This window comes from Sitodiplosis mosellana, unplaced genomic scaffold (genome assembly GCF_009176505.1).
Source record: "Sitodiplosis mosellana isolate CC-2019 unplaced genomic scaffold, AAFC_SMos_1.0 Smas_scaffold_3, whole genome shotgun sequence".
NCBI classification, from domain to species: domain Eukaryota; kingdom Metazoa; phylum Arthropoda; class Insecta; order Diptera; family Cecidomyiidae; genus Sitodiplosis; species Sitodiplosis mosellana.
Genome location: NW_022595246.1, coordinates 4,949,757 through 4,960,928, shown reverse-complemented (window position 1 = coordinate 4,960,928; position 11,172 = coordinate 4,949,757). Strand labels below are relative to the sequence as shown.

The 11,172-nt window shown below is 35.8% G+C and overlaps 1 protein-coding gene across 11 annotated transcripts in view; it reads left to right on the top strand.

The window, feature by feature from the left end:
• The window catches only part of LOC129565852 (cerebellar degeneration-related protein 2), a 42,500-nt gene that overhangs the window by 10,115 nt on the left and 21,213 nt on the right, over nt 1–11,172 (top strand). For 4 of the 11 annotated variants that reach the window (XM_055441143.1, XM_055441138.1, XM_055441142.1 and 1 more), the window contains exon 2: nt 2,548–2,776. The exons of 5 other annotated variants lie outside the window; for them this stretch is intronic. In XM_055441143.1, coding sequence (XP_055297118.1) covers nt 2,707–2,776 — 70 coding nt within the window. In that variant the 5' untranslated portion in view covers nt 2,548–2,706. Of the gene's footprint in view, nt 1–110; nt 423–2,547; nt 2,777–11,172 lie in introns of those variants that run through there. 2 more of the 11 variants (XM_055441137.1, XM_055441140.1) reach the window with 2 other exon arrangements.

Sequence of the window (11,172 nt, the reverse complement as noted above, 5' to 3'; positions counted from 1 at the left end):
TCCAATGATCTTGCAATTATAGTCAATCATATCGATGTGTGCGTTACGAAAATGACACCATGAAAACCAAAATATAGCTGTGTACCACTACATGCAAACAGCCACACATTTCGATTGGCATTCTCGATGCAAATACATGTGCTAATCATAGCCAGTATTGCTCTTTTAATGATAGTGAAGTCAGTTGTCATTCGATTATGTTACGGTCCGGTTTTCAACTCTTGGTCAAATAAAGAGTAGCGAGAAAGAAAAAAAAACGACGTTTAGCGAGAGAATATATTGGTGATTTAGTTGTGTTTCACTTGTGGACACTCTGACAAAAATTGTCATTTCAATGGACGTTTTGTGTGAAAGTTTGATATTGCATGGATTTGTGTACAAATCTTCAAGTGACAGTGAATAGTGTCAATAGATTAAAATTGGTAAATCAACACAGCTAAACGTTCACAGTAGTCGAATACGAACCATACTCAATCCACAGTTGATAATAATGTCAAATGCTTTGTATCGACTTTTAAAACACGTGCTTTGTTTGTTTGTTCATTTGAGATATTGTGTGATTGAGTGACAAATCGATGTGATTAAACTGCGACTGGCAACGAAAATCCATTGAAAAGTCATTCAAATGCTGGGATTTTTGTAAACACAGCCAGCATCGATTTGAATCATATTGAGATTATGCATATTGAGAATGGACGTGTTGTGTACTTTCTTTTTGTGTAATACAATGATTCAAGCAATTATTGCCTAATGCGCACAATGTCGAGCCTCCATTCATCGTTGAGCATTGTATTTTGCCCGGCAAAGAGTTTCATTTTCAATGATTTTTAATGGGTTTCTGAGTCTACCATATTCAAGCTGCACTTCGATTTCGATGAAACATTTCTTGATGACAGATAACAATAATTGACAATTATGGGAAACCAGATAAAGTGCTTTAAACATTTTTAAATTGCCTATTTCAATTGCATTCGGTATTTTTTCAATCAAAAAAAAAAAGAATGTGATGACACAATACCGAACTTCTTTACAAAATCAGCTCATTCATTGGCTTGATTACAATCGATTTCGTGAAAAACACAAGAAACCGACTCTTTTTTCTTCTGTCACACAAAAAGACCGACTTGAGCCAAAATATCAAGCCAAAATGAGCGACATGCGAAATCAAGTTTATTCAAGGCTATGCATGACATTTGCCAACTGCAATACAGTCTCACGAAATATCAACTTATAACCATGATGGATACCGTACAATAAAATTGAGTCGATTGGTCATATAATAAATGCTTCTCATCGATATGGCTTATTTAAAGACGCTTTGTATTCAAATTAACAGCTCCTTTCCGTGTGTCTATAAACAGGCTGCTCAAAAATTCAGTTGTCAAATACGCGTTCGTCGTGATCGCACACGCGCTCGCAAACAAAGTTCTAAAAGTGAATCTCATTAATATTTGATGTGGTGTCGCCATTTCCGTTTGTGACACAACGATATCGACGAAAATTGAAACAATCGAGCATGCGATCTTGCGACAATCGTTAAATTCATTATTTGCAATCAGCGCACAAATTAAATGTAATAATGAAGCCACTTACAACTTGCTACATCAAAAGGAATGTTCGAAAGTATTCTTTTATTTTGAAGTACGTCACGTTAAAGCTGCCAGTCAAACAGACGCGAGAAAAAGAGACGTTTTTTTTCGAAATAGTCTCATTGTGAGAAGAAGTAACAGCGTTTAGTTTCGCTGTACAAGAGATCGCGCAAAATTTTAGACAAAACAAAATAAAAATGAGAGGCATATGTATATTTTGCATGAGAGAAAAAAAGCACATGTGTGACCTTAACATAAATTGCATGCGGCAATAAGTCACGCTGAGTATGTGGTGTTTTTTTCGTAGCCAAAAGTCGACACCGAACTAACGAACTGTTACTACTGTTGTTTTGGCCAATAGAGCAAACATATACATTCATTTCGTTTAATTTACGATAAGACCTATTCGCCCGTGGTTGTTTGACCGTTTAATGTATACTTGCGATAAATGCGATGACAACAAGCCGATGTGTGTTTTGATGAATTTTAATTCCACTCAATTATGAACGAAGTTCAAAAAGCCGACAGTCCCTTGTTTGCCTCATTGTTTCCAACGCTATGAATTCATTCAATGCATATTTATTACATTGTCTGTCTCGTATTGAGGATCATTCGAATATTGTGACTGTGAAAATAGATTCGTTTATAAGTAAACCGAGCACTTGAATGCTAAAGCACTTAAAAAATGTGACAAACATTTGAAAACATTTCGAAGATCAAAGAAAATTCGCATCTAGTTAGACAAATGATCGATGTATTTTTGTTTTGTCGTCAAAGTGAAGACTAGTGAAAGCTAAAAGCAAACGAATTATGCAAATCGTTTCAATGTCAATGTCAATTGCACGTTTGCCAAATGATTTTATTTCGTGCAAATTTTAAGGCTTTCTTCAAATTAAATCCACACCGTTGAAATTTTAAATAAAAAATCGTTGCCAAATTTTTATTTCCTTTTGTTTAGGCTAATAAGGTAAACAACAGAAATTCAATGGTACAAGTGAAATAAACCGATCCAAGTGAACGTGTTCATAAAAACTGAAAGTGATTTTGTGATTGATAAAACAAACGAAATTTAAGTTGTAAATTTATCTAAGTGATATATATTTAAAACGCAGTCAAAATGAGTTTATATAATGAAATGGGCTTAGACACAGCGATGGACGACGGAACATCCAAATATATGCTAGACGGTAATGAATTTTATTAGATCAAAACAATACGTGTTTGTTTAGGCAAATGTTACATTTTATTCATTTGTTGCGTATTAATTTGCCTATTGACCATTTTGACTTCGTCGATTTTAACGAACAGATTTTGGCGTAACTAATGAAATGAAGAAAAAAAACACACACGTGTTTTAATGTTACAAAATCAGTCGGGGTGTCAATGAGCCATGTTCAACAACATGATTCCAGCTGTTTCAATTTGTTTTCTCTTGAAAAATCAAACGGTGTAGGCCTTTCCTTCCGTACAAAATCGGCCGTTACGTGATTCCCTCCAATGAATGGGAATTGAATAAGTGCAATACGGCCGAAGTGATAGCAAAACATTTCAGCTATCGCTATACTGACTCAGTTGCTAATTATCAGCACAAACAATGGGAAAAAAACAACATCGACTGGTCGTAATTATGCAAATCCATAGTGCGATTAATTCAGCCCATGGAGGTACACGCACCATCAAGACCCAGAAACATTGATTGAACCATATGTATGAGCTTCATTAACCAAGCTACTTCGCCACTTCAGAAGCCAAAAATTTCTCACCAACATTTTTTGTTTGTTTGCCAACGTCTAATTCCGTTTGCATAGAGAAAAAAACCGCATGAAAAATTTTTGTTTTCTTTTTTTTTCGTGTACATGATTATATGATAGTGAAATATTATACTCTTCGACCGGGAGAGAAAAAATGGAAAATAAATACACAGAAATACAATACATTCACCGGAAGCTACTGTCTGCTCAGTCTCCGCAATATGCACTCCGTGTTATTGTCACAGTCTCTCGTGCGCGTTAGAGCACCTCTACATGAACCAAGACACACTTCGCCCCGAAGCGATACCATACGAGTTCAATGAATCACACACATTTTCCCGTTGCTTCCAATGCAATTGATATATTTGTTTATGATTCCATTCATCCATAATTTTACACCTTTCAACGTTATTTAATCCTGAAATTGGTAGTATAAAGGAAACTCTCATCAAATAATAATGCATATCGAATGGGAGATAAATGCAGAATAGCCCGATAATTCTTCGCTTTGAAGTTCCGCTCATGAAACCTTTCTAAACACATTTTTTACATGAAAAAAATCAATTTATGAAGTAGGAAAGATAATGGAATGACAAATACAGTTCAAAGAATCATTCGGAAGTAATTAATTCAGTGTTGAGATATACGAGCCAATACATTTTAATCGTCAGTTCAATATCTTTCACTTAAATGCTTCTTGTTTGTTTATATTTTGTTCGATGCCTCTTGTTTAATTTTTTACTTCATGGATCTTTTTTCCAAATCAATTCCATAGAAAAGTCAGTAAACACATTTTTTTCAAACGCCACATTTTCAAATACATTCTTCGAACTTCGAACGATTCCATGAAAAAGAAGTCGAAGAACATCCGTATGCAAACTGTGAAATGCTACTGCTTCTTCTTTTTAATACATACTGTAAGTCGTCATATTGGAAGAAATAATAACAATACACTATAAATATTCAATATGGCCGCTTCCATTGTGCACGATTGTGTGTACGATAGTGTGAAGAAGACGAAGAAGTAGTAGCATGCACAAAAAGTGTATTGGTTTTCATACGGATGTCGAAGAAGCAAAAAAATCGAAAGACAATCACAGTCAATAGATTCAGGATGCTATCGTTCACCATTGACAATTGTCAATAACGTAGTTAGATCGATTGATTGATCGCTATAGCGATATTTGTATTACAAATGCAATATTCAAATTTTTTCATTCATTTTTTCTTCTCCTTTGACTTCGAACCATGCAATCGTTTGAAAAATGTGATGCGATCGTGCAGCACAATAAATGCGAAAATAATAAGCATTTTGATCGAAAGCAAATTATCCCGAAAATAATGGTGCATTAAATATCAAATGCATGCTATGGCCGATGCGATAGTTGAGTTCCATTTTGCCTAATGATCATAGCAGCTTGCTAGAAGTACAATTCCTCCTAAGAGTAAAAAAAAACACAATGCAGTCGGTTGTTGTTTTTTTTGTGAGGCGGCAATCGGCCTTTCATCTCGGTTGAGCTTGTTGTGAAATCGATGTAGATTTATTGATTGCAGCGCAAAGAATTTGATTTATCGCCAATTCATTTAAAATTATTGAATGAATGTTGGCATATAAAACGACGACGAATCGAATGGCCAGGTGCAAACAGTCGAGAAAATGTGTTGAGTAACAATTTTTTTTCTTCTATCTTCCGATGGAGAGAAAAAAACACATACCATCTCAATAAAATATAATTCACGGTATCTAGAAATAATAATCGTAAAATATTTTAAATTATATACTGACGTGTGTTCGTTATCTAATACAATGTTACCAGATGAAAAGTTTTTAAACAGATTTCAAACGAGTTTTTGAAGCCATAAAAAAGAAACTGAACTTTGAGCCGTGAAAGATTCAATTCTCGCATATTATGGCTTAATGAACGAAAAATTGGGTCTATATGTTGAATCGCGATCAAGAGTTCTGGAGAGAGAAGAAAAAATCGGAGCTAAGCGGAAAAAAAACCAACAACTGTATTTCAAACACGAATGAAACAAAGAAAAACTAAAATGCAATTATGCTCAAGTCTACACGTTCAATGCATTTAAATGAAAACTTACAATGTCTCGAGAGTTAATAATGGTTATTATTAGTAGAAAATTGGCCATAGGAATATCGGTTGAAACACACGGCAGACTGTAAGATAATTTAAACGGAAGAATTGAACTTTCGAAAATGTAGAACATGGTGAAGAAACCATTAAGGAACAGCAACACGACAGACGATGAAGCCATTTCACATGGCAAAACAAAAACCATTACCTATAGAAAAGAAAAATGCATACGATGCTGTTTTGTTATTGTGAAGCACCTTCACTACACATTCTCTTCTCTCTCTTAGTGAAATGAGAAAAAATTCGATTGGATATAATTTCCAGTGGACATTTCGGTTTTTTTTTTTCTAGCTCAGGCCATTCCCATTGTCATTCATGTGATCGAATGGCCGTAAGCAACCGATTGAGATGTGCAATAAATTGAGTGCATGGCTGAAGAAAAAAAAGAAGTTGGTATTATTTTATTGAAGGTTTCGTTGACCTGCAATTCAACACTCTTGAAGTCCATTGTTGTTCCGCTTTTGGTCTGACGTATTCTGCATCTTGGAAGTAAGTCAAATGAACCATGGCTGCAAAAATTTCTCCATTAAATTACTGCATATAACAATTCAGCCGAACAAGCAATTAGAGGGTTTTTCTGCTGTGAAGTTTGGTTGTAAGCGTTGGACTGCAGTCGAACCTTTCATCAAAGTTGCATGACATGCATTTACATATGTTCTAAAATGGGCGAGTGTAATCAAAAATTTATTTGCACACAATATTGTAATTAGATGTAATATACTAATTTCATCTACATCACACGGTGTTGCTTTTGCTTGAAGTAATTACATTTCTGCCACCAGTAATAATGGGGCAATAAAAACCGAGCCAGTTTGCAGAGCGCAAAAAATTGCCGCCAATCCAATTTGCTCTGGCTTTACAAGCAGCATTCTCGTTCTAATTCTCGTGTTTGCAAGATTTGAAATTCAGGCCAGTTTGAGCAATTCTTCGAGCCAATTGCACCGCATGTATGCAATGTTGAACAATAAAATTGGAAAATGAGTCAAACATGAGAACAACTATGTAATTCTGAGGACGGTGTCTGTGTGCATCCGAACGCTGGTTGGATTTCATGACTTGAGACCGTTCTGGTATTTAAATCAAATCCAAAGATTATCTTTTTTTCCTCGACACACGGGCACTTCGAGCGGTAAATGAGCTACAGAAACCTCGGTTTGGGAAAAACCAAGACGATATCGATGTTTATCTCTCTTTCGTTTTGCTCGTTAATTTTTGTCCTTTGACATTAAGCAAATATTTTGATGAGTTTGCCTAATTGGCGGCTTATATCTGCATTATTCTCGACCAGTCTCTTTTATCTGACTTATTTGTACACGTGTGCCACGCTTTCGGTTTATCATTGAAATAAATGCTTTAATAAAATCATCGCGGGCGATGTGCAAATGAGCGTAAGAGCCAAATTACTGCTGTAATGAACACTCTTTTGCATGCAAAATACATCAACATTGGCAAAACCAACCGAATGAAGCGTTAAGCAATTTGTTCAGCAAAGCGAAAGGGACGCCAACCACCACCAAAGAAGATAGAAAAAGCGTTCGCATTCATTGACTGAAGATTAAAATAGTGTGCCAAAAATGGTGTCTTTCTCACCTTTTTGCAGTGATAAAAAAAGCCTTTCTCCTTTCGGTTTTCGATTTCATGTGTACCACACCGCAGACACACACACACAAAGTGCAAGTGGAAATGATTTGTTCGTCTGTAAAATTTAATTTAATAATAACACTCATGACGATGATGAACGGTGAAACCGAACGTTTGATAATATATTCAGCACACACACAATGATCTGCAGTGATCATAATGCCAATAAAACGTATGGGAGTCAAGTTTTTGTTTGTCTATATCCATAAACTTTATTTGCACACATTTTTCTTTCTGATTTAAACAATCCCACGGCGCAGAAATGGCACACGATATAAAGCGAGAGTGATTAAATGTTGTCTCTGTTGCAAATATACCATTTACCGGAAACCATAATTTTAATCAAAAAAATTTATGTGCGTACACAAGTCGAGCTCGCTAACATTCGACCACGCCACCACCAAACAAACGGCACAATCGTAATGCTAGCAGCAGCATTCTCTCGGTTGTCTGTTCGATAATAAAAGCACTTTATATCGCTTCGCCCCCCTCTCTCGAAGTCATGGTGATTTATATTTATATTTTATGTCGCTGATACCGTTTATGTTTCTATTGCAAATTCTGAAAATTGCCATTGAGCCGGCGTTGGTGTGTTTCATGAAATGTTAAAAAAATAAATCATTATCTGTGTGTGATCAGACCGATTTCGATCGCATATAATCATCATTTCAATGAATTCGGATTTCAATCGGAATGATTGTGAAGCCGTTCAATAGAAATACCGTTAAAATCACATCGATTTTCCAACACTTGAATTACTGTTTGGCTACGAAAACCAGTATCCCTGCAGCAATCACAAACGCCGTTCGATATCGAAACACATTCAATCGGCTTTTAAATCGATTTTTAGCTCGTTTTGAAGCACTACCGAATTAATGTGATATTTCAAGAGAGAAAAAAAAAGAAATCCGGAAATGTGTCGGAGGCTTGCCTCGAGTCCTTTGTTTAATGTTGCATATCGAAAACATTTTGAGTGATATTTAATTCGATTTTCGGTGAGCATTGTAATCATCGATTTGGACACGAGCAAGCATTCCAGAACAATTTCTCTCGGTACAATGAATTTCATTGAATTACCATTGTACCATTTGATTTTCACCGTGTCGACATTTCCACTTCAATTGACCACACGATTGTTTCGAATACAATCACAAAAACACCGTTGAAAATGCAATAACATTGTTGAAATAGTGCGATCGTTGGAAAATGGCAAATGTTTATTATTGTTTTCGTGTTATTTTTGTTTTTGTTTTTGTTTTCGGCTGAAGTTGAATTGCAATTGAACCTGTTGCACTAGAATTCTTCCTCAACTTTCATTTTATGTAATTGCAATTAACAATCAATGTGATAAGCGCCATCCAATACACACTAGTCGTTGCATGCATTCTTTTTGGCTTTCGGTTTGCCATTTTGCACGAACCAAGATTAATAGAAACAAGAGCACCAATTAAAAAAAGGTACCAAACTGTGTGCTACAATGATAAATGAGGAAAACACTTTTTTTCACTCACGAAATGAGTGCACTATTGTATGTTCGGTGTATTTCATGACTTCAAGTTGGTTTATAGCACGTGATCGTAGTACGGTTATTTGCATTTTAGTATCGTAGTAAATTTGAATTTTTCATTCCATTGTAAAGAAGAAGAAGGAGAAGAAAAAAACAGAGTGGAAGCGCCCTAAAAACCAATTTTAATCATCTCCAAAGAATATAATTGCAATGAAATTTAATGAAAGCAACTTTTAATGAAAAGCGAAAGCCATCGTCGCCGCCGCCGCAACTGTGCAGAATGAAAAAAAATTCGCCGGCGTCGGTTTCATTTGATCGCATTTTTCTGGTCATTTAAGACAACAGCAACAATAATAGCAACGAAAAAAAAGTGAATTTAACGTCATGTGCTGAAGATTGAATTGAAGACGCCACATGTTGAATGTGCTATAAACTGTCGGAGTGACCTTGATATGTCTATTTATTATTTTTCACTTGAATGAAACAATAAAATTGTTTACCATTTCTTTGCTCAAGCAAAACACATGAATCAAAAGAAACCAACGTCGAATGGAACAGCAGAAAAACAAATGTGACAGACGTTACATACGCACTTTTTGTACGCCATCATAAATAAAGAGAGGCAATATTTTTGAATTACGACTTTGTTTTGTGTAATAAGTGTGTGAATGTGAAACGTACAAATGCAAAAGCCGTCATCATTTCAATATATGCTATTTCATATTGACTAGGCCATTTTTTTCGTCATTGTCCGATTTGTTGTTCAATTGTATGTTAAGCATAATTGACGTGCTTATTCATGTTGACACGATTGATATATCCGCGTGTCTTCTGTCGATCGTATGGCGTCTCTTTGGTCGTATTTTTTCGCCAAATTTTTCGGATTATCCAACGTCGCAAAGAGATTATTCAGAATAATCTTAGCCGAAAAAAAGTATTAACCAATGACACAGCAAACTGTACTGTCTAGCCACTGTCTTTCTACTAAAATATTTACGATCTCACTTTCTCTGCACATTGATATGCGGACGCCGTTTCTGCACCAAACAAAAAATGTAACGGATTTTTTTCTCTTCTGTTCAACATGTATTACCGATAATCTAAGTCACACAAAGTCTTTGGTGGGCACACCTCATTTGAAATGACGCTTCGACACTGATTCCCATCTAACGTCCATAAAATTTCTTACTAATGCTCGATGACCTGTGTGTAGCATATATTTATGACCAGTCGCTTATGTTTCGCTGCCAATTTGGAATCGTTGAGAGAAAAACATCATTCTCACTTATATATGTTGATTACGAAGTAACGGTAGTGTTTTTGTTATTCATCTGACTGAATAATCTACAATTTACACGATAATTTAATGTATTGGACCTGCTTTGGGTCGTTTTTTTCGTTATCGTCGATGATTGGATGTGTTTTGTGTGGTAAATGCACATCGTTGAATGAATTATGTTGACACAATTGACAGTCTACTCACGGTACATTAGCACCATCGTGGTAACCCAAACAGATTGTAAATAAAAAGATTTATTTCCCTTTCGTCGTGCAATTTCTTTTCACTGTTTTATTTTTAAACCAATGTTTTTTTGTTCGAAACCGATGTATTTACAAAACATTTTTGCTGTTAAATGTGACTTTTTGGTTTGAACAAGGTAAACATAGCGTTCTGCTGGTATGGCTGCCGTATGAAAATGTGGCTGCTGTCACTCTTTCTCTCTTTATCTTTCACCGTGCGCGGTACCTGCTCACGAGTATGGCTTTCATTAATAAATATTTTGCATATTGAATAATTTGTCAATGGGCAAAAATACAAGAAACATGTTAGAAAGGCAGCCACACGAAAATTGCTCACATTATCTGCTTATTTGGCGTGTGCATTTTGCATCTAAATCTCTTTATTTTGCGATTTCTTATTATCATGTGAATAGTAAATATCCCGTGAATATATTGGCAAAAATGATAGTTTATTTGGTGTTTAATCTAACGGTGTGTTTTACTTTATGCGTACAGCGGATTTCCGTTGCGACCAAATGGTTACGATAAAAAGTCTCAATGAATCTTGAGCAAGTCTTAATGGAATGAACAATCTAGCGACCATTCGATTGAATATGTGCGAAAGACCGCTTCACCTCTTGAGTTGCGCAAAGCGAGTCGTGCTCGCGCACACACACAGTTTGTTTGCTAACCGCATAGATTCTAATAAAAGCCACAAAAGTTGAGAGCATGCCATTTCGTCACATTGAGAACTCGATAACGGGAAAGTTTCTTTTCTTCTTTAGTGCGATGCCATCGAACGTACAAGCAAATTGAAAACGAACGAACGATTCCATACATAGAGTCCGCACCAGTGGCATCGATCTGGTTTATTGAAAAAAAAGCACACCGCAAAACATAGGTATCGCTAACAGAAATATCGTGAATAAATGATGATCATTACATCGTTATGCTTTCGATTCAGCTTCACGTAACGTTACCTCTCTCTCTCTCTCTCTCTCTCTCTCTCTCTCTCTCTCTCTCTCTCTCTC